Here is a 25102-nt window from a genome sequence, read left to right as displayed (position 1 = left end):
GCTGTGAATCCTCTTCGAGGCAGTTTAGTTCACACAAACAGTCTTCTTAAACAGGACACCACTGAATGGCTCCGAAGCGAAAGACAGAGTGCGATTGCATCTGCTTCCTATTTATATACACCTGTCGGGGGCGGTGCGCATTATGCAAATATCGCACGCCAATTCCATTGGCTTGTTTTAGTTTACACGAAGCTGATAGGGCTCTCTAAGCGATATCCCAATTCGTCGGTCACTACTGACGTACGTCGAACGTGACCGACTGAAAGGGAACTGAGAGACTTATGAGGAGCTTTTTCCCTCAGGCCATCAGGCTTCTAAATTTAAACTCACTTTCTTGTATACGACTGTAATTTATTATCAGTAATATACTGACATTGACACTTGAATACAGTAATTTTTATAAAATTACATATTCTTTTCTTATTTATTGAAGTTTTTTTTACTTCTAATGCTGCTGTGTAAATACCCTGTACAACCTGTTGCACATTCTGTTTTTGTACATTCTTGCTCATGATAATATTTATTAACTCTCTGGAGTCGGGTAACGCGCTGGCGCGTTTTGCAGGATTTTTTTCACATTGCAGCAAAACAGACTTAAAATACTCCGTCATTTTTTGTCATAGAGACATAAGTAATATATCAATTGAAACTATAGAATGTCTTCTTTTATTTGTGTACACTCAGAGTAAAACACAATGTTGTGCTTTTTGTAAAATAAAGAAAAGTAACATGATGCGTGATCTCTCGTCTCCCTCTGAACGAAGTCCAATCTGATAGTTCTCAGAAAATGAACTGTAACTTAGTGAATACTAATGACAAAAAAATTAGACTTATGTCTAAAGAAATTATTAAATGTCAGGTTTTAAATCGTGTAAGTCAAGAAAACAAACATTCTGTGTTTATGTAATCTGTATGAAAAGAGAGCCATGTCAGAAGTCCGTGATTCAGCTCATTATCCGCTAATGCGGCCACGCCCACTGAGCCAGCGCTATTCTGAGGCAAATTCTGACTCAATACTTGTATGCATCACCTCAATCGTGTATTTATTGTCTTGAAAAGTGTTTATCTGGATGTTAACACCATGGTTAGTGACCTCTAGAAGACATGCCGTTAGTTCCTGGTTCCTGTTCTTCTTTAGATGAATTTGTGGACTAAAAATGCACAGAGCGCCCTCCGGCTGCAAGTATGAATTGAAAACACAGTATCCAGTGTTCATAGTGATGACAATAAATAATGAATAAATATTACTCCTCTGTATAGAAAATTTACATAAACATGTGAGAATCCATCAATATTTCTCCAAATGTGCATGCTTTTAAGCTAAAAGCCTATATGAAATGCCATAGAGGTAACATAACTGTTCAGACACTTTGCATCACAGAAATACATTATATTTTAACGTATATAATAGAATACCATTATTTTAAATTGTAATAATATTTCACAGTATTGCTGTTTTTTGTGTATGTTTGATATACACCATGATGAGCTTGAGAAATGATCACAGAGGGTTTTTTCACAGCCAATATATTGTTATAAATGAAAGAGTAGTCAGCATATTTTTTACATAATTTTGAAGCAAAAACTCTAGTCTACAACCTCCAATACCCAGAAGTCTTGTGAACACAGATTTAATATACTTTTTTTGGCCTTATTTCAGTGACTTAAGTTTTTTGTTTTTTCAATAACCATGCATAAACATTAATTCTTCAAAAACACAAACATGTACATACATGTTCCTCACATATTATGGTAGCCTAGTTTGTGCTGAATACAGTGTAATGACACATTTGTCATTAATATGTTTATGAACAATTGAAAAAAGCACAAATGTCAGGGCATGTCAAAACTTCTCCAGGCTCCAAATCAGCCTCAGACTCCAGAGGGTTAAGTCTATAGTATACTGTACTGCATATTTTATTTTATAATCTCATTATTTTTATCCTTTTTCATATCTTATTATTTTGTATAATTTTCTTGTGTTTGTATTCTTAATATTTTTATTGTCTATGGAGTGGACCTGTTTTACATTTCACTGCTACATATGTTCTCCATATAACCATGTATGTGACGAACAAAAGTCTTGAACTTGAACTTGAACCCCCATGTCAACCAAGATGTCCATGTCCTTCTTTCTTCAGTTGAAAAGAAATTAAGGTTTTTGATGAAAACATTCCAGGATTTTTTCCATATAGTAGGCTTCAATGGACCCCAAATGGTTGAAGGTCAAAATTACAGCTTCATTGCATCTTTAAAGCATTCTACACGATCCCAGATGAGAAATAAGGGTCTTATCTGGAGAAACCATTACTCATTTTCTAAAAAAAAAAAAGAAAAGAAAAGTTATATACGTTTTAACCATAAATGCTCATTTTGAACTAGTTTGAACTAAATTGTCATATACAATATGGAAGTATATAACAACTAGTTAAAACTTTGACCTGTGGAGGGCAGTAATACACTTAGCAGCATCTACACTGCTGGAATTCTAATAGAGAATAATAAGAAGAGAGCTAGTTCAAGATGAGCATTTCTGGTTAAAACATATATAATTTTTAATGAGAAAATGAGTGATGGTTTCTCTAGATAAGACCCTTATTTCTTGTTTGGGATCGTATAGAACGCTTTGAAGCTGCACTAAAACTGTAATTTTGACCTTCATCCGTTTGGGGTCTATTGAAGTCCACTATATGGAGAAAAATCCTGGAATGTTTTCATCAAAAACCTTAATTTCTTTTCGACTGAAGAAAGAAGGACATGGACATCTTGGATGACATGGGGGTGAGTAAATTATCAGGAAATTTTCATTTGAAAGTGAATTACTCCTTTAATATTAATGTTATTTTATATATGCATCTGCTTACTTATGCTATCGCTTGTTTCTGCTTCTTAACCTGTGTTTTGATCAGGTCATTCAATACTCTTTGATGTGTAATATATGAAGATGTGTAATATAACAGTGAAAAAAATTCTGTTAAAACATTTCCATCGATGTAGTGGAAAGAGTTAATTTTTTTTACCTGTCTGAGCCTGTACTGCTGCTACAGGAAGATGTGATCAAACTATGTGAATTACCTCAGGAATTGTTGAAAAATATGTGTATTACTCTTGTGTTTATATCGATTAATTATATAAACAGTAATTAAAATAATTCCACTATGATAATAATATACCTACTCTATTGTCTGTAAGCGGAAAGAACGTGTTCCGTGCATGCGCACTACCTACTGGACCTTTTGTTTTTGAGTGCTATGTATATGTTTATATGCGCTGTTGTCTGCGTGAACAGGCTGTACGAAAATGACTCTGATGACTCTGTGCTCCACTCTGACTGTGCAGTCGGAGTGGAGCACAGACAATGGAAGTTTACTTTCGGCTTTAGAGTAAAAAGGTGAAATAAACTAATTAAAAACACTTACAATAACAAAAAGCACACTCTGCATTTTGATTTTTATACACATCCATAATACCAAAAACACTGCAGAGATCAAACATGAAAATCTTGTTTCTAAAGACATACTCAAGATTTTAATTATTATTATGAATTAATCATTTGGATGATAGTGGGTGTGAATGACCCACCCTCAGTGCTGAGTAGCAACTGATTACATTAAATCTGGATTACGTAATCATATTCCAAAAATTAAGTATTAATTGGGAATTTGTAACCGACTACAATTAGTAAACTACCCAACACTACCCACTCTGTTCACAAACCTCAGTATCTCCAGCTGACAGTTTGGACTCTTCAGACCATCAGAAATCAGCTTCACTCCTGAATCCTGCAGGTCATTGTTACTCAGATCCAGCTCTCTCAGGACAGAGTTTGAGGATTGAAGAGCTGATGACACAATTTCTAAGCACTGACCAGTGAAGTTACAGCCAGCAAAACTGAAAGAGAATAAAACAATTATTTTAAAATTATTCCATTATTCCATTCAAAATTCAATATAACTTTATTTCTTGTGAACACCATAAATTATCCTTTCTTTCAGAGAGGAAAACACTGTCTACACTGTAACACTCACAGAGCTTTTCTGCAGTTGATCACAGCTGGAATCAGTCTTCTTCTACCCTCATCTGATGTGTTGTATTTCTTGAGGTCCAGCTCCTCCAGCACCTCCTCTGACATCTGAAGCATGTAGGCGATTGTTGAGCAGTGAGCAGGAGAGAGTTTCTTCTCTGAGTGTTTGTCTGATTTCACAAACTCCTGAATCTCTCTGGACAGAGTCTGATCTTTGACTTCCAGCAGACAGAGGAACAGATTGATGGATCTTTCAGTGGAGAGTCCATGTCCATCTTTGATCTTCTCTTTAATGTATTGTGTGGTTCTCCTGATGCTCTCTGAGTTGTTCTCTGTGTATGTCAGTAGATCCTGTAAGAGTCTCTGATTGGACTCCAGTGAAACACCCAGCAGGAACCGCAGGAACAGATCCAGCTGTCCATTCTTACTCTCAAGGGCATTATCTACTGCTCTTTTTTGCAGATTATGCAGTGAATCTAAACATGCTTCTGTATTTATGCATCTGTGGTAATAAAACACATGGAAAGCAGCAAGAAACTCTTGGACGCTGAGATGAATGAAGCTGTAAACTTTCCTATGATGAATCACAGATTCCTCCTTAAATATCTCAGTGCAAATCCCAGAATACATTGAGGCGTCAGAGACATCTATGCCGCTCTCTCTCAGGTCCTCCTCATAGAACATCACATTGCCCTTCATCAGCTGTCTGAAAGCTACTTCAGCAAGTTTCACAATCACTTCTCTGTTGGACTGCAGGAGTTTCTCTGGATCTCTCTCTTCATACTTCTGATTCCTCATGTTGATCTGAATCAGCAGGAAGTGGACGTACATTTCAGTCAGAGTTTGAGGGACTTCTGCACTCAGATCTTCTTTAAGAAGCTTTTGAAGCACAGTGGATGAGATCCAGCAGAAGACGGGTATGTGGCACATGATGTGGAGGCTTCTTGCTCTTCTGATGTGTGCAATGATTTTGCTGGCTTGATGCTCATCACTGACTCTCTTCCTGAAATATTCCTCTTTCTGAGGTTCATTGAATCCCTGAATTTCTGTCAGACGGTTGATGTATTTGGAGGGGATCTGATTGGCTGCTGCTGGTCTTGAGGTGATCCAGATGAGAGCAGAGGGAAGCAGCTCTCCTTTCATGAGGTTTGACATCAATACACCAACTGATGAAGTCTCAATCACATCAGAAATTTTCTGAGCGTCTGAAAACATCAGTGTGATTCTGCTTTCATCTAGACCATCAAAGATGAACACAACTTTACACTCCTCATAAATCTTTGAGTCCAGATCTTGAAGTTCAGGATGAAAGTCCAGCAGAAGTCTGTGAAGACTGTACTGATGATCTCGGATCAAGTTCAGCTCTCGAAATGGAAGCACAAACATAAAATCTACGTCCTGATTGGCTTTTCCCTCGGCCCAGTCCAGAATGAACTTCTGCACAGAGACGGTTTTTCCGATTCCAGCGATGCCTTTAGTAAGAACAGTCTTGATTTGGTCTTTCTCACCAGATCCTGGTTCAGGTGAGGCTTTAAAGATGTCATTGCAGTAGATTGGAGCATCTTGTGAGTGTTGTGTTCTGTCTGTTTTCTCCATCTGTAAAACCTCATGTTCTTGATTCACTCCTTCCCTCTCTCCCTCTATGATGTAGAGCTGTATGTAGATCCTGTTCAGCAGGGTTTCATTGTCTTGCAGACTGATTCCCTCAAATCTCTCATACTTGTTCTTCATGCTGATTTTGTGTTGATCTTTGATTCTCTGTAGTTCATCATTCTCTCGTTTTTGCAGGACTCCAGTCTCCTTCAGTGGGGCTGCTGTTGAGTAATAGGGAACAAAACCAGCAGAAATGGATCCTGTCATGACTCTGTGTGCCTGTAGAACAGGACGTGTTCTGGATCTCTTTCTGCACTGAGGACAGTCAAAGTCTTTTGATTGTCTAAACTGATCCCAGTAGAAACTGATGCAGTGTCTGCAGAAACTGTGTCCACAGGTGATAGAGACCAGATCTCTCAGAACCTGCTCACAGACTCCACATCTGGACTGAACCTGGATCAGATCCTCCCTCTCACTGCTAAGTGAAAGAAGATATCCGTTTTGGATCACAATAAATAATCACAAAGGGAGAGTAAAAAAAAATATTTGCAAAAGATCATTTTGTTACCACCGGCCCACCCTTGCAATCCTCATTAGGGCTATAACAACCAATCAATAAAATCTTATGAGCTTTATGAGAAATTCGATATCAGTATTTTGTCTTACCTGGGGTCAGAGGTCACCGTTTCATCACTGAGATCAGGAGGATTGGGTAAAGATCTGTTACTCTTCATAGACACACAGCTGGGTTCTGTAGAGGCTGCTTTATGGATCTTCAGTCTTATAACAAATTAAAGGATTCAGCCAATCTCTATTCATGTTATTCATGAGATATTCAGCATCAGTGTTTCATCTCACCTGAGGTCTGAGGTCACTGCTTTATCACTGAGATCAGGAGGAATTGGTAAAGATCTGTTACTCTTCATAGACACACAGCTGGGTTCTGGAGAGGCTGCAGTGTCGCTCTGCTCCATCACCTCATTCAGACTCATTTTAGAGGCAGTGCTCCCTCCCCATAGATGAAGAGCTGCTCCTCGTTTACTCTACAGAAATAGGAATCTATTAGGGATAAAAACATACACATATAACTTGCATATGAAACACAATTCACATTCTCCATTCAAAACACACTAAATTAGTGTTTTTAAATACATTAAAACTAGGGCTGTGGACTGATTAAAAATGTATTAATTAACACTATTAACAGCACTGATTAATTGTTACTAACTGAAATGTTCGGTGTGATTAATCATACAAATATTTCAGTCAGGACCACTTAAGTCAAAAATTACAACAAAATTTAGTCAATATTTTATTGGCATATTTTGCTAAAGTTACAATTTGGCGGTAAATTCCCCATCCTTTTCATGAGCTCCATGAAAGCCAAGACCGGGAACAGCAGCAGCTTCTGGGGACAACCTCCCATTTTTTAACTGGGAGAGCAGCAGAAAATACCCCTACCCTTACGAAAAACTAGTATACTTCAAGTTCATTTGATCAAGTATACTAAAGTAATGTTCAAGTATATTTTTTAAAGTATACTTTATGTAGTAAGTATAATATCAATGTACTAGTAGTAAACTTGTAAGTGTACTATTTTAATACGGCTTGGGACTAAATTGGCCCAATTGAAGTATACGTTTAAGTGTACTATAAGTGTAACAGTAGTAAACTTTAACTAGTTCACAGCTACGTTTCTCATTTGTACTGCATCTGTACTAAAAGTGAACTTATACTAGTATACTAGTAGTTTACTATTTTAATACTAGTAGTAGCTACATTTTTAGTATCCGAAAGTACACTTTGAAATATACTCTCAGTAAACTGCTAGTTTAGTGCAAGTATACTTTTAAGTTTTCTTTAAGTGAACATGACATCACACTTATAGTTTACTTTTTATATATTATTTTTTGCACTTTAAGTATACTTCTATGTTCCTACACAGCAAAAACTGCAGTGTTAAATTAACTCTCCTGGGAGTACATGTGAGACCATACTCCAGAGTGTTAAAGTGTTAAAATAAGAGTGTTAAATGAACACTGAAAAGTGTTAAAGTTAATGAGATAATTAAGTGATTAACAGTGATGATTGACCATTATTGAAGACACCTGACGAATAATGATTATGTGAAAACATAACCAACATCACCTGACCATTTTTTCCACTTGTTTGTCTGGATGTTATAACTCAGTTAAAACAGCCCAAACAAAATTTTATTTTAAAAAAGTCAAGGGACAAGAGCCCAACTAAAACAAACCCTCATCTCCATGATGGTGGCTTAAAAATTGTGATTTTCTCCTTTGGTGATTCTGCTTGTTATCATCAGGTGTCTTCAATAATGGTCAATCATCACTGTTAATCACTTAATTATCTCATTAACTTTAACACTTTTCAGTGTTAATTTAACACTCTTATTTTAACACTTTAACACTCTTGAGTATGGTCACACATATACTCCCTGGAGAGTTAATTTAACACTGCAGTTTTTGCTATGTATACTTTAAATACCTTGAACTGTACTTTAACTCTTTCCATTTTAAAAACATTTTATTCTAGCTTCATGAATCCTTTTTATCAACACTTAAATATAAGTAAGTTTAATTTTTTATTTTTTTTTTATTTAAAGTAGATCGAGTCCATAAACAAGTCCACGTATAGGCCAAATATACTTAGACTTTTGTCAAGTATACTTTAGTGCAATTTTGAGTATATATCTCAGAAGTACATAAAGTATATTTCTGAGAAGTATATAAAGAGTAGACTGAAAGTATACTTTCTTATTTTTAGTTTAAAAGAAGTATACAAATTGCACACTTGAATAAACTTCTTTTTCGTAAGGGTATTGAGAACAGAGCATGCATCAATGACAACAGAATGACACTGATTAAGTTATACACAAGTTTAAGGAGGAGCTGGGGAGAAGGTGGGTTGCAAGCAGCGTGCAGTGGAAGCAGCCAAGCAAGCAGAAAGACGGAAGCTGCGTTTAAGTAATGCGCCTTATTTTAGAGTTGCCAATGGAGTCCATAGAAATCGGATCAGCTGATATGGGTGGGGTTGGAATTTGCGAATCAGCTGATAGTGGAGCTTGACTACAAGGCCTGCCTGAACTGTCGCAGAATGCTTGATTTACTTATTGAATTGACACATGTGTGTGATGCTGACGCAGGAGCTGTCCAATAATGAGGAAGCGCTGGACATAAACAACATATGAGAATGACACAGAAGAGAAGATATTGTTAAAGTCGTTATTTTCATTTGTTGCTCTTGTTGTTGTTGTTTTTGCACACAAAAAGTATTCATGTCTCTTCATAACATTAAAGGATTAGTTCACTTTCAAATTAAAATTTCCTGATAATTTACTCACCCCCATATCATCCAAGATGTTCATGTCTTTCTTTCTTCAGGCGAAAAGAAATTAACGTTTTTGATGAAAACATTCCAGGATTTTATTCCATATAGTGGACTTCAATGGCCTCCAAATGGTTGAAGCTCAAAATTACAGTTTCATTGCAGCTTCAAAGCGTTCTACGCGATCCCAGATGAGAAATAAGGGTCTTATCTAGAGAAACCATCAGTCATTTTCTAAAAAAAATGAAATACAATTTTATACATTTTAACCATAAATGCTCATCTTGAACTTGCTCTCTTTTTCTTCTTCTCTGTTAGAATTCCAGCAGCATAGACACTGCTAAGTGTATTACTGCCCTCCACAGGTCAAAGTTTGGACTAAATTGTCATATACAATAAGTACACATAGCAGTGTCTAGACTGCCGGAATTCTAATAGAGAAGAAGAAGAAGAGAGCTAGTTCAAGATGAGCATTTATGGTTAAACTGCATAAAATTTTATTTTATTTTTTTAGAAAATGAGTGATGGTTTCTCTAGAAAAGACCCTTATTTCTCGTCGGGGATCACGTAGAACGCTTTGAAGCTGCATTGAAACTGTCATTTTGACCTTCAACCGTTTGGAGGTCATTGAAGTCCACTATATAGAGAAAATTTCCTGGAATGTTTTCATCAAAAACCTTAAAGGGTTAGTTCACCCAAAAATGAAAATTCTGTCATTTATTACTCACCCTCATGCCGTTCCACGCCCATAAAACCTTCATTCATCTTCAGAACACAAATTAAGATATTTTAGTTGAAATCCGATGGCTCCGTGAGGCCTACATAGGGAGCAATGACATTTCCTCTCTCAAGATCCATTAATGTACTAAGAACATATTTAAATCGGTTCATGTGAGTACAGTGGTTCAATATTAATATTATAAAGCGACGAGAATATTTTTAGTGTGCCAAAAACAAAACAAAATAACAACTTAATTAGTGATGGCCAATTTCAAAACACTGCTTCAGGAAGATTCGGAGCGTAATGAATCAGTGTATCGAATCATGCTTCAGATCGGTTGTCAAACCGCCAACGGCTGAAATCACGTGACTTTGGCGCTCCGAACAGCAGATTCGATACACTGATTTATTTGTGCTTCGATGCCTCCTGAAGCAGTGTTTTGAAATCGGCCATCACTAAATAAGTCGTTATTTTGTTTTTTTGGCGCTCCAAAAATATTCTTGTCTCTTTATAATATTAATATTGAACCACTGTACTCACATGAACTGATTTAAATATGTTTTTAGAACATTAATGGATCTTGAGAGAGGAAATGTCATTGCTGGCTATGCAGGCTTCACTGAGCCATCGGATTTCAACTAAAATATCTTAATTTGTGTTCCGAAGATGAACGAAGGTCTTACGGGTGTGGAACGACATGAGGGTAAGTAATAAATGACAAAATTAAAATTTTTGGGTGAACTAACTCTTTAATTTATTTTTGCCTGAAGAAAGAAAGACATGAACATCTTGGAAGACATGGGGTTGAGTAAATTATCAGGAAATTTTAATTTGAAAGTGAGCTAATCCTTTAAGGCTGAACCACTGCGGTCATGTCGACTATTTTAACTATGTCTTTAGTACCTTTCTGGACCTTGAAAGTGTTGATTATATTGCTCTCTATGGACGAGTCATATACCTCTTGGATTATATCAAAAATATCTTAATTTGTGTTCTGAAGATGAACGAAGGTCTTACGGGTGTGGAACAACATGAGGGTGAGTAATTAATGACAGAATTTTCATTTTTGGGCTAACTAATTCTTTGTAACACTGGTTGTATTCACAGAACTATAGCACATGGCATGCTACTGATATTTAAAGAAATACATAAATTCATTGCAAATAAATAAAGTGTTCTAACTCAACTTCAAATGGTGTGCCTTGTTACTGGGTTCTACAAGAACAAGTTTATATTAATTTATTCACAAAACTGTAGTACAAGACATGCTATTGAAATGCAACAATTTAGAAAAAGTTCACAAAGCCTTCCAAAGCATGTGCCACACACCGCCCCCTAGAGGAACATATTGCAATTGAGTTGACAGAGTTTTACATTCAAACTTTTTTTTTTTTTTTTAAATACATCAATTTTTCTATCTCATCTTCAAAGGGTGTGTTGTTTATTTACAATTAATTTATGTATTTCTTTTAATATCAATAGCATGCCTTGTAGCCTCCTGTAGCTCTGTGAATAAAACCAACATCTAAATGTTTTTAGGACACGTAACAAGATACACCCATTGAAGATGAGATGGAAAGCTGCATGGAAATGAAGTTTGAAGTTTGAATGTAAAACTCAGTCAAAACAACTGCAATAGGTTCCTCTAGGGGGCGGTGTACTGCACACGATTGGCACACGCTTTTTATCAATTGTTGCATTTCAATAGCAAGTGTTGTGTTTTAGTTCTGTAAATAAAACCAAAATCCAAATGTTCTTCTTGGTATCAGTAACAAGACACTTTTTTTTTTTTTTTTTTTTTTTTTTACATTAGGGTACAACGGTGCTAAAGGCACCTTTGATTTTATTTTCCTCTAAACCACTAGATGGCACAAAAACTTGCCGCAGCACTTTCCGTTTTTCAAAATGTACATGCAAATTTGTCTGATCTTTACGGAGCCCCTAAAGGGACATGGTTGTAGAAAAAAAAATTACATGCTGGTGGAAAAAAAAAATTGGGATGGGAAGATTTTTTTTTCAAATCTTTTGTGTTCCCCCGAGAAACTTTGCGTTCCCTCGCAAAACTTTTGCTTTCCCTCGCAAAGATATTTGCATTCCCACACAAAGATACTTGCGTTCCCTCGCAAAGTTATAATCGTTTCCTTGCTGTGAGCTCGGACAAACACTTCTTCTTTAATGTCCCGCTGGCTGGCAGTAGTGTTTCAGTTAGTAACATACGTTAATAATGCACACAAATAATGCGCAGCTCTTAAAGTTTGAACTTGTTGGACTCAAATATAAAGAAAGGCAGTCAGTGCTTATGTCAAGCAGTTCAATAAAGTTGGCAATATATTCACAGATTCAAGCTTCCCGAATTAATAACTTGTGAGCTAAACGTTGTTAAAACACAAATGCAGCTACTTCCAATCATAGTAACCTAGACAACAAGCTACAACAACCCAATTTTCCTCAAATGTGCTTTATAATAAATTGGTCTCTATGAGCAGACGGCGGAGATACACGCCTGAAGGGACCGTCTGAAAAGTGCAAAACCCAAAACCCTTTTGCTCATTTTATATTATGAAAAATACTCAATAACTTCACTGTAACACACTGTACTGTCTCAAAATTCAGTTCATACATCACTGCTCTCCTGCTGGTTGTACTGGAACACTTAGTTTGATAAAAAAAATGCATAACTTTATTAATTATTAAATAAAATCAATAACTTCACTGTTATTAGTAAAAATATTAAATAAATTGCCATCAATGCCATCAAATCCAGTAAGCAATTATCATGCAGAAGCTGTTGTAAGTATGTAAGCTGTGTACCAACATCATTTGTCTAAAGAAGGCCTTTATGTGCTACTTGCCAAACTGAGTGTTGCAGTAACCAGCAGGAGAGCAGTGATGTATGAACTGAATTTGGTGCCAGTACAGTGTGTTACAATGAAGTTATGGAGTATATATAAAATGATGTTTTGGGTTTTGAGGGAGGGAACGCAAATATCTTTGCGAGGGAATGCAAAGTTTCTCGGGGGAACGCAAAAGTTTTGTAAGGAAACGCAAAAGATTTGAAAAAAAAAATCCTCCCATCCCATTTTTTTTTTCCACCAGCACTTAAAATTTCCTCCCTTCCTTTTTTTTCCACCACCACGTCCCTTTTGGGGCTCTGTAGATCTTTGACGCGATCGCGGGCAGCAACGCAAAGTTGATTCTAATGAAGTTGATCTAATATTTGATGTTTTTTAAAATGTTGTAGATTAAAGTAGCAAAAAAGAATCCATTAATTTAATGTTTGTATTTACAGACAAAGGTCTTCTTAATGATTTTCAGTTTTGTTCAAGGTAATTCAAGCAACAGTTTTTCAACAACGGGTGAATATGTAAAAGTATGGTATTTGGGGTAAAAGGCGCCGCTGATGTTGGGGAAAAAAGCACAATAATTACAGTTTTTTTCAATTGCTAACAAGCGTTTAGCAATACTTAAAGTACTTTTTCTAAACTCTTAACACAGCAACACACAAACATCACACAATTAGCCAAATAGTTAATTTTCTGCCCAAAACCATATTTTGTTATATAAACACAAACTCCACATTTCAAAATGCTAAAAACCTTTTTCAACACATACTAACTCTATCAAAACACAGCAAACCTGATTCAAAATCGAGTCGTTCTGTCAAACACTAGCACTAGTTTTCTATCCAACATGAACATATCGTCAATCAAAGCGCAATGACTCTCAAAATACTAACAGTTGATGGCATTATGAAAACTGCATTACTGTCATGTTTCAGTTCTACCTGCAGAAAATATGAAATCCATTGTTTTTATAATTCAGTTTCCTTGTACTACAGTAATAGTATAATGCATGTAAGCCATTCTACATGTTTGGTTGAGTGTTGAATGTGTGCATTCTTGGCAACAGAAGTGAGTCATTATTTTATAGAATGTGCAGAAGAAAAAAAGAAGAAGAAAGTAACAGAATTGCTCAGGGCAGCTACGGTTCAGATGAGTCCCCTATGCAGGACTTCAGTGCCCCCCTTGGTTGAAATCTCTTTCTGGGGTTGGGTGTGTGGTGTTGATGTTGCCCTCATAGAGGTTGGGATGGTGTCCCCTTGGTAGTTAGTGCCCTACGCAGACCACATATTCTGCATATATGGAACAGTGGTAGAGGAATCGTTGTAGTAAAAGCTTTACATGAAGCTTTTACTGAAATTAAAACATGAAATTGCTGCCATTGATCAACAAAAAATCCAACATACATGGCCTTTGGTTACTGTTGAAGCTTTTTTCCACCACAGAATAAAAAAAGTATAAAAGGTAATTGTGACTTTTTATCTCACAATTCAATTTTTTTATTTTTTTATTTTGCAATTGTGAATATACATCTCACAATTCTGACTTTTTCCCCTCAGAATTGTGATATGTAAACTATAGGAATTGAGTTTAAAAAGTCAGAATTGTGAGATAAAAAGACATAATTACCTTTTTTATTTTCTATTCATGGCAGAAATAAGCTTTCATAGGTTCTACATATGTAAGTGAAAAAAACAGAGATGCACAATCCAGCACACATTCTTCCTCCTCTCCTCTACCTCTTCTTCTCCCTTGTCCTGATCCAACTTCTCCTTTCCTCCTTCATCTATTCTTCTCCCTTACCCAGATATTATTTTCTCTCTGCTCTGTTGTTCTTCATCCACACTGAACAAATCCGATTCAAAGAGTCCTATTTTACTGTGTATGTCCATGTAATGGAAAGAAGTTCAACCCCTGACTATTCCTCCAACTGAGATTGGAATCTGCTATTTCTCAACATTTCAGTGATCTGCTAATTAAAAATGCTTATCAATTGTTTCAGTATTTGTTTGATATATTTTTTCAAATACTTTTGAGCTGCTGTTGTTGCAAAAGTATATGTTTTATCCTATATTTAAAGATTGGAACATTGGGTCTTCATTTCTGACTTGCTGTGTTTAAGCATTTGCAAATAAGATGAGAAAGATCCATGATTTTGGTATGAGGTAAGCTTATATGAAAAGAAAATTGAAGCATTTAAGAAATGTGTTAATTGACTGCATTTTGTGTGAAAACGACATGAATTGTGTTAATGGTATGGCCACAACAGACAGATGTTCTGCTAAATGTGTTTAGAGTTTTGAAAATGTGACTACAGAATGGACAAAAGTATGTTAGCAATTGAAAAAAACTGTAACATGCTAATGAATAGCTGATTGACTTTTCCATTTGTTGACATGACATGGTTAGATTCACATAGCAAAATATCATATATCAAACTTAGTATCCATCTTAGAGATAATACCCATATTTATAATGAAACAATCATATTTTAAAATATACTAATCATGTAGGAGCCATTTGTTTGTTTATATAGTTTTTCTTTCACGCCACTAGAGGGCTCTTAATGTATTTATGTTGTCTAATCACTAACGCAAGGTGAGGGCACGAAGAAGGTCAAACAAACTTTTTGACCGTTGTCATCGTATGGGACTTGAATAGAGTTTGTTTTCTTTATTTTGTTTGTTGCTGTTTGAATTGAACAAAGTGACGATAAACGGATTGGAATATCCAACTTTAATTTTTTATGGTATGGACATTTTATCTATTCAAGAACAAAACGCGTCAAAAACAATTTTTTTTTAAAATTGGACAATCGTGCGCCTACAAATCATATAATGAAATATAATTTATTGTTACTACTGTAAATCTATATTAAATAGGCTATTATGGGATCTCCTTCAATGCTTTCAGAATCTTTACTTTTTAAGATAATTTTGTTTCTGTATTTCTGTATTTTTAAAATCTATTTTTATATTTTATATATAAAAGTATATATCACATACAGGTCCTTCTCAAAAAATTAGCATATTGTGATAAAAGTTCATTATTTTCCATAATGTAATGATAAAAATTAAACTTTCATATATTTTAGATTCATTGCACACCAACTGAAATATTTCAGGTCTTTTATTGTTTTAATACTGATGATTTTGGCATACAGCTCATGAAAACCCAAAATTCCTATCTCAAAAAATTTGCATATTTCATCCGACCAATAAAAGAAAAGTGTTTTTAATACAAAAAAAGTCAACCTTCAAATAATTATGTTCAGTTATGCACTCAATACTTGGTCGGGAATCCTTTTGCAGAAATGACTGCTTCAATGCGGCGTGGCATGGAGGCAATCAGCCTGTGGCACTGCTGAGGTGTTATGGAGGCCCAGGATGCTTCGATAGCGGCCTTAAGCTCATCCAGAGTGTTGGGTCTTGCGTCTCTCAACTTTCTCTTCACAATATCCCACAGATTCTCTATGGGGTTCAGGTCAGGAGAGTTGGCAGGCCAATTGAGCACAGTAATACCATGGTCAGTAAACCATTTACCAGTGGTTTTGGCACTGTGAGCAGGTGCCAGGTCGTGCTGAAAAACGAAATCTTCATCTCCATAAAGCTTTTCAGCAGATGGAAGCATGAAGTGCTCCAAAATCTCCTGATAGCTAGCTGCATTGACCCTGCCCTTGATAAAACACAGTGGACCAACACCAGCAGCTGACATGGCGCCCCAGACCATCACTGACTGTGGGTACTTGACACTGGACTTCAGGCATTTTGGCATTTCCTTCTCCCCAGTCTTCCTCCAGACTCTGGCACCTTGATTCCCGAATGTCATGCAAAACTGAGCAACAGTCCAGTGCTGCTTCTCTGTAGCCCAGGTCAGGCGCTTCTGCCGCTGTTTCTGGTTCAAAAGTGGCTTGACCTGGGGAATGCGGCACCTGTAGCCCATTTCCTGCACACGCCTGTGCACGGTGGCTCTGGATGTTTCTACTCCAGACTCAGTCCACTGCTTCCGCAGGTCCCCCAAGGTCTGGAATCGGTCCTTCTCCACAATCTTCCTCAGGGTCCGGTCACCTCTTCTCGTTGTGCAGCGTTTTTTGCCACACTTTTTCCTTCCCACAGACTTCCCACTGAGGTGCCTTGATACAGCACTCTGGGAACAGCCTATTCGTTCAGAAATTTCTTTCTGTGTCTTACCCTCTCGCTTGAGGGTGTCAATGATGGCCTTCTGGACAGCAGTCAGGTCGGCAGTCTTACCCATGATTGCGGTTTTGAGTAATGAACCAGGCTGGGAGTTTTTAAAAGCCTCAGGAATCTTTTGCAGGTGTTTAGAGTTAATTAGTTGATTCAGATGATTAGGTTAATAGCTCGTTTAGAGAACCTTTTCATGATATGCTAATTTTTTGAGATAGGAATTTTGGGTTTTCATGAGCTGTATGCCAAAATCATCAGTATTAAAACAATAAAAGACCTGAAATATTTCAGTTGGTGTGCAATGAATCTAAAATATATGAAAGTTTAATTTTTATCATTACATTATGGAAAATAATGAACTTTATCACAATATGCTAATTTTTTGAGAAGGACCTGTATAGGGCTATTTTAATGACAGTATATTTACTGAACAAAAATTAATACTTTTATTTATCAAAATAAACAGAAATAGTACAAACTTTGCTGAAGTGATTCTTTTGAACAATTTAACCTAGTCATTATTAAAAACATATTATTTTAACATAAGTATTTGTATAAATACTGTGTGACTTTTACCCCATGCCATGTGTGGGGTAAAAGCCCCCCCCCCTCACCACCTCATACATTTATAAGATTTTTAAACAAAATTAACAACTTTATGCTTTTTTTTCCCACACAAAATATGTTGCTCCATCAATGTCCAATACAAACATATATATTTTTCCCGCAATCATATACTTTGACAGTAGTGAAAAAGCACAATTTTTCTTAAGGTGTGTCTTTAGTCCCATTGTACCCTACGTTACATAAATCCGAGTCTTAATCTCTGGCAAATGTCGAACGTCAAGCCAAATTTATCTCGGGTTCACAGTGCTTACTTCACACACTCCCAGCAAACATCAAGTAATCTACATACAAAACAGTCGGTCGCATGTATGGTGTGAGAGCGACGGGTGTTTCCTACTTTGTCTACATAGCCTACATCTTTTCACATATTAACAGTTTCATTATTTTAAATCATTTTTATACAGATTACATGCCGTGTTTACCTTAAATAAACACTTACCATGTAAAACTTACCCGTTGCTTTTTTCGGCTTAGTTTTGTATATGAAGAGTGTATGACTTTTACTTTCGGTTTCCTGGAGGTATTTCAGAATAAAATAGCTAAACCGAGTGAGTTCAAGTTATTAACCTCAAATTGCGTTTCTAAACACAAGGGTAGCTTTCAGGGCATGTCAGAAACCGTAACTTATTTGTATCTTACCTTATTTATGTAAATAAGGTGTATCAAAAATGGTCCCGGTGTTACAATACATTCTGTTCCTGAAATATTCTGGGAAATACACTGGGTGGCCCTTACGCGAATATTCATGATATCCTCCTATTGTGGGCGTAGAACACACTACACTGGGGAAAGGCTGTCTAAAATGGGATTCACAACAATAATTTGCTCACACTGCTCACAAAACTGCCTACTACTACCTGCCAGACTACATCTCCCTAGAATACAGTATGTTTCACCTCATTACAACTGTATATCAGAACCACAAAACTCCAGATCAGACCTCCTTCAACTATTACAAATATGACACACTCATCCTGATTAATTGTATTCATTTATTATTATACATACTTATACAAGGTTTTAGTAATATTGTGAGTATTTTCATTATTATAATTATTATTGACTTTATTGTTATTAATATTATCAATATCATAGAAACATTTAGCAGTAATGGAATGATGGCGGTGTGATGATGTTTTGCTTAATATAAGTACGGTAATGGTATAATGTATATCTTTAATAATTAAAAAATAAATAAATAAATAAAATGATGATGATAATGATGATAATGATACTAATAATAATATAAATTATCTAAAATATAAAAACATAACCAAATCAAATCAACACCTAACATATACCACACAAGATTTGAATGCACCAAATGCTGATTTTAATGCACCACCTCAGCTTAGGCATACCTACAAATAGTAACTGTACTGTGAATGAGAAAAAAAAAATCCATGCACACTGACACAGAAGCTAGGAGAGGTGTGGTATGTGTTAGGTATGTGTCATTATTTCATTATTACTATTGCTATTGTCGTTTTATCATTATCTTTGTTATTGTTATTATTATTACTGTAATTATTATTAATATCACTGTTGCCGTCATCGCAAAATATCATCATCATGGCCTTGTTTAGCATTTCTATTGTTTTTATTACTATTGTTGTTATTATTATTGCTATTAATGTTATTATATTATTATTGATATTACTATTGCTGTCATTACAAAATATGATCATCACATTTAGTATTACTATTATTATTATTACTGTTACTGTTGCTATTATTAGTTATACAAATGTTGTTATTGTTATTATTATTATTATTATTATTATGGATTTTACTTTCTCCGTCAACACAAAATATTATCATCACCATCCTTAGTATTAGTACCACTACTGTTATTATTGTCATTATTATCAATGTTATCTATTATTATTATTGATATTACTATTGCCGTCAACACAACTTATCATCACCATCTTTAGTATCATTATTGTTATTATTACTGTTATTATTATTACTGATATTACTGATGTCGTCATCACAAAATATTATTATCATTATTATTATTATTATTATACATGCAATTACTATTTACATACTTCTACTATTACCCATCTGTCAATTCTGCTTATTTTTCATTGCTGTTACTATCACTGCTGTTTTATTGTTGTTTTTTGTGTTTTGTTATGTTTTGTGTTCACCCTATGTTGTAAGTTTTGCACTCCTAAGAAAAAAAAAAGAGAGACAACGTGCAAGCGAATGGAACTAAAAATATTAGTAGCCTACACGCTCCTCAAATTGCAACAGTTTAATAGATCATTTCGAAAGGTCATAAAATATTTCTTTGGAATATAAACTTTTGAAGCTTTGTTTTGATGACAGTCTTTTGGACATGCCAGCAGCTAGCCTACTTAAAGAATGTTATTTTTGTTTAAAATATTATAATTATGATAGGAAATTATAATTCAGTTTCATTATATTTAAAGTTTGACAAGGCAAGGTATTGCAGCACAAAACCCTGAAATTTATTTATTTATTTATTTATTATATTTTTAAGCAGGAAAGGATTAAAAACAATCGGGCCTGACTCAGTATAAAACTGGTTTTGAGCAGGTTCCTGCTTTGCAGAACATAAATACCACACACACAACAAACTCCAAGACAAGACAACAACAAACACACAAATGTGTCAAACATAACACATACTCAAACAACCTTATGTACCTGATTTATAACAATTTAAAAAGCAGTCAAATAAAATAATTCTGATAATAATATAATTTATTTCTGAGGTAACACAGCACAAATACACAGAAAAAATAGACAGCTACTTTACAAGATGACGTTATACTTGTTATTATCACCATGTCATAATATGGTTTTGTTTTGCTTTTGTGATGTTTCCACATTATACTCATCATCTTGTAAAGTCACTGTCTGTTTCAGGCTGGATGTGAGAGCTGAAGTCTTGGACAGCTCTGTCAGTGTGTGATCCGGACATAATGAAGGCTGTTCTCGAGTGCCAAGGCCCTGTTTTAATATTTACCTCAGAACCTCACATTTTGCATTGCTTCATTTCACACATTGTTTTGAATTTTTTTAAATTTCTTTTCAATTTGAGTTACATTCATAGAGTAATTACTTATGTACTTGTTATAACATTTAATGTATTCATATTTATATAGGCTACGACTGTATTTGTTGTTTTAAAAAAAAATTGAAATAAAACACTAAGAAAAGATTTAAAAAAACACTAACAAAAAAACAAAAAAGAAAAGTCAACTTTCAGGATAATATTTTAAAGATAATTTTGTGCATTCCAAATAAGCTTTACAGATCTTTAGAAAAGGTTTTAACAATGTTTGTCATGTTTTTCAATTATTGCACATGCACCTATACACTGTAAAAAAAGTCAGTAAAATATACAGCAAAACACCGTCAAATTCCAACGGTAATGGAGCGTAAAACCAAAAACTTCCTTTTACTGTATTAAATAGATTGAATAACCGTTAATTGTGAGACTGGATAAAACTTTGTTTTTTACTGTAATAAAATGTTGAAATTATAAATATTTTCTGTGAAAACAAATAAATATGCATACATTTCACAATTAAATATTGTAATGTTGAAAATGTCTAAAAACCTTAGATTTTATGGTATTATTTGAGTAAAACTACATCTTTTGGGGTTGTGCACATTGGAATTCACAGTATAAATCTGTAGATTTTTAAGCAAACAAAAACATTCATTTTTACAGAAGCAAGATGTTAAAAAATCCCACTAAACACTGGACGTCGGATAGACGTGCAGATCATGTCTATATTAGGTCCGTCGGCCCATGACCATTTCTGAACATCTATTCGACGTCCAAACTACACAGTTAAAAAAAAAACTGTCAAATTTACGGTAAAATACCGGCAGCTGTGGTTGCCAGGAATATACCGTGAAAAAAATGTGGAATCTGTAAAAGACAATACGGTATACTGGTTTTGTAACCCTAAATTTTACAGTAGACAACGTATTTTTTTTACCAAAATCATGGTAGAAAAAAACAAATATATTTGTCAATTATACAGGTCCACTATTTGGACGTCCAACCATGAACCAACTTGGACGTCATCTTGACGTTCAACATTTGACCTTTGAACGGGGTAATTTTTTTGGACGTCATTTGGACGTCAATAACAGATGCAGGAAATTGACATGATTAATATGTAATATTTGTTTTATAGGGCCTATCAACATGATTAATACATGAAGAGCTCAGATGCAAAAGCCTCTAAGTGCCATCTGAAATTTTCTTCTAGAATTATCATTTTTATCAAGCTTGTATATTTAAGTTCAATAATTTCACTTAAATGGCAATGCAAATTACCTATTAATTGTCATTTAAGTGAAAGTACTTAACTATACCACAGCAAAATCCCCAGTGTTAAATGAACACCCAAAGTGAACATATGAGTCCATCTTACCGGGTGTTAAAAAGTAACACTGAAGCAGAGTTAAAGTTAATGAGATAATTGATTGATGATTGAGTGATGATTGACAATTAGTGGAGACACCTGATGATAATAAGCAGAATCACTGAAGAAACAACAAGAGAAAAAGAGAGAGACACAACAACTACAACTGACTTCCAGCCATTAAACATTATTACACTTATTATTAACCAGTTTGATTTGATTTCTGTCATACATCAACAAAAGCTCTTATTGAGAATTAACAGATGTTTAGATGTTAATGTTTTAATGAAAGTTTAGTTTGAAGTCACCATGATGGTGAAAAGCATTTCCTTTAGTTGGGCTCTTGACTCTATTTATTAACATTAATTTATCTCTGGCTGCTCCAACTTTGTGTTTGTAAAGCACATTTGTTATGGTCAGAGAAACTATGATCTGGGCTGTGTTTCCCAAAAGAGCAGTGAGCCAAAGTTGATCAATTTAGCTTTACAATGCTTTGGGAATCACAGTCATGATGGTTTTGTTTTGATTATGACATTCTTTTTGTGAAATGGTCAGATTCATTGGTGATGTCCAGTATTGTCAGTCATATAGATGTTATATTATTTCTTTCTAGTAAATCCGTTACCACTTGAAATCCAGAAAAGCTTTTATAATCTGAAGAACAGAAAAAACTAAAACACAGACATCAAGAATCAGCATATGACCCTCAACAATGGTGACAATCAAACAAAGTGCTTCATGTTGCAGTGCATGATGGGAGCCACCAATCAAAACTCATCCATGGCTCCCATCATGCATTGCTGCATGAATAAATTATGCAGCTGAATTGTCCTGTAATTTTCGTAGATTGTTCATGTTTGCTTTTATTTTTCTGTTGTTTTGTTGTGACAGTAGCTTGTTTTGTGATGTTCAGAGTTGATCTGTTTGTCAGTATTTTGTATTTATTTATCGTCACCGTTCTTGAGAATCAGATGCTGACTCTTGATGTCTGTGTGTGTGTTTTTTTTTCTTGAGTCTTCAGATTATAAAAGCTTTTCTGGATTTCAAGTGGTAACATGTTTACTAAAAAGAATTAATATAACATCTATATGACCATCAATACTGGATGTCACCAATGAATCTGACCATTTCACAAAGAGAATATCATCATCAAAACAAATTCCCAAAGCATTGTAAACCTAAATTGATCAACTTTAGCTCACATCACTATTGGGAAACATAGCCCAGATCATAGCTTTTCTGACCATAACAAATGTGCTTTACAAACACAAAGTTGGAGCAGTCAGAAATAACTTAATGTTAAAAAAGAGAGTCAAGAGCCCAACTAAAGGAAATGCTTTTCACCATCATGGTGACTTCAAACTAAACTTTCATTAAAACATTAACATCTAAACATCTGGGGCCTGTTTCAGAAAGGAGGTTAAGTGAAAACTCTGAGTTTGTTAACCCTTAAATGAGGGAAACTCTGGGTTTTCTGTTTCAGAAAGGGAGGTATGTCAAACCTGAGAAAGCAGGGTAAGTCAAGCCTGTTTCTGAAAGAGAGGTAACTTCTACTCAGAGTCAGTTACCATAGTAACTTACTCTGTGAACCTAACCTGGTCGGGAGCAGGTTTTCTTCAGTAAACCCAGAGTTTCCTTCGGTCTCCTCCCCCTTTTTAAAGTGCAAGTGATGTTTAAATAGTTAACTCATTCATTCACACTGCAAAAATGAGTATTTTTCATCCTATTTCAAGTAAAAATATCTTAAAAATTCTTAAATCAAGATGGATTTTCTATATAAGAAAATGATATAAGATAATTAGTCTTGTTTCCTGGGGGGATCTAAATTAAGTGCATTTTACTTAAGTAAAATTATCAATATCTGCCAGTGTGGTAATAAAAATAATGTTAATGCAAATGGAAAGTGTTGGAGTGTCTACCCAGGTGAAAAAAAAGTGCAATAAAATACACTTTATTTTAGTACACAGTACACTGCCATAATGTACTTAAAGTGCTCTATTTCCCTGCACTTATTTTGTACTTAATATACTAAAAGCTCTTCTTTAGTACTTCTTAAGATAATCTTAAGAATATTTAAGTGTACTCAACTGTGCTATTTTGAGACACCATGAATTTGAACTAAAATGTGCTTTTAACATACTATCTCTGTATTTAAAAAATGTATTTAGTTACCACTTGTAGTACATCCACTTGTAGTAGAACCCATCATTCAAACACTTTTAAAATAGACTTATGATGTATTTCAAATATAAGATTAATATATAATGAATATATTCAAAATGTATTTATAATTTATTGCTTAAATAAATTATAAATTTTTACAAATTTTGTATATATTTACCATATATTATTATTATATTTTAAATAATTCATGAGTGTATTTCCTATGTCTGATGAGTACATTTAAAGGTGTGTGAAAGATGGGTTCAAGTATACTACAAGTGGTAACTAAATACATTTTTTAAATACAGAGATATTATGTTAAAAGCACATTTTAGTTCAAATTCATGGTGTCTCAAAATAGCACAGTTGAGTACACTTAGATGTTCTTATGATTATATTAAGAAGTACTAAAGTACAGCTTTTACTATATTAAGTACAAAATAAGTGCACTGAAATAGAGCACTTTAAGTACATTATGGAAGTGTACTGTGTACTAAAATAAAGTGTATTTTACTGCACTTTTTTCACCTGGAGGAAAATGTACTTATAACTAGTACATTAGTAATATATTTGTACGAAAATCAATGTCATTTAAACTTAGGATTATTATATAAAAGTCTACTAAGACTGAACAAATTTTAAAGCATTGAAAGCACACTTTTAACAAATACACTAATAAAACTCCTCTGTATATTTTTGTGGTAAGTATGCTTTATTTCATTGCACTAAAAATCAATTTTAGTAGTAGTGGTATTTAGTATACTTTTCCAAGTGCAGTGAAGTACTACTGAAGTACAGATATACATTGAATTAGTGCATTTATAGTGTATAACTTTGACACTTTTATTTAGCACCAAAATAAAGAATGTACTACAAATGTACTTGCTTGTATTTAAGTTTTTTTTTTTATGCACTCAAGTATACTTTTTTTTTCTTCTGGGTATTACTAAGTGCAAATTTACAGTAGCTCCTCCCACCAGTGTCACACCAGGTTAAAACTGACCCATGGTGTAGTGGCTGCAGTGGTGTAGGCAATAGTGTGTTGTGTGCAGAGGATTAACTTGTGATGTGATTGACTGGGTTCGAATCTGCCTTTTGCCGAGCTCGCTATTCTCCCTTTTCCCATCATATATCACTTCAGAAAGGCATTTATTTTTAATAAAAAAGAAGAAAATTTTCTA

General features: G+C 34.7%; 1 protein-coding gene across 1 annotated transcript in view; it reads right to left on the bottom strand.

Annotated features, from left to right (window-relative positions):
* Window positions 1-18044, bottom strand: part of LOC125271081 (protein NLRC3-like) — a 42086-nt gene extending 24042 nt beyond the window's left edge. The window contains 5 exon segments of the mRNA XM_048195020.1: window positions 3718-3891; window positions 4029-6095; window positions 6284-6397; window positions 6476-6660; window positions 17980-18044. Of these exon segments, the coding sequence (XP_048050977.1) occupies window positions 3718-3891; window positions 4029-6095; window positions 6284-6397; window positions 6476-6609 (2489 nt within the window). The 5' untranslated portion in view covers window positions 6610-6660; window positions 17980-18044.
* Window positions 18045-25102: the final 7058 nt, after the last annotated feature.

This window comes from Megalobrama amblycephala, linkage group LG7, assembly GCF_018812025.1.
Source record: "Megalobrama amblycephala isolate DHTTF-2021 linkage group LG7, ASM1881202v1, whole genome shotgun sequence".
NCBI lineage: Eukaryota > Metazoa > Chordata > Actinopteri > Cypriniformes > Xenocyprididae > Megalobrama > Megalobrama amblycephala.
This window is presented reverse-complemented; position numbering and strand designations above follow the sequence as displayed.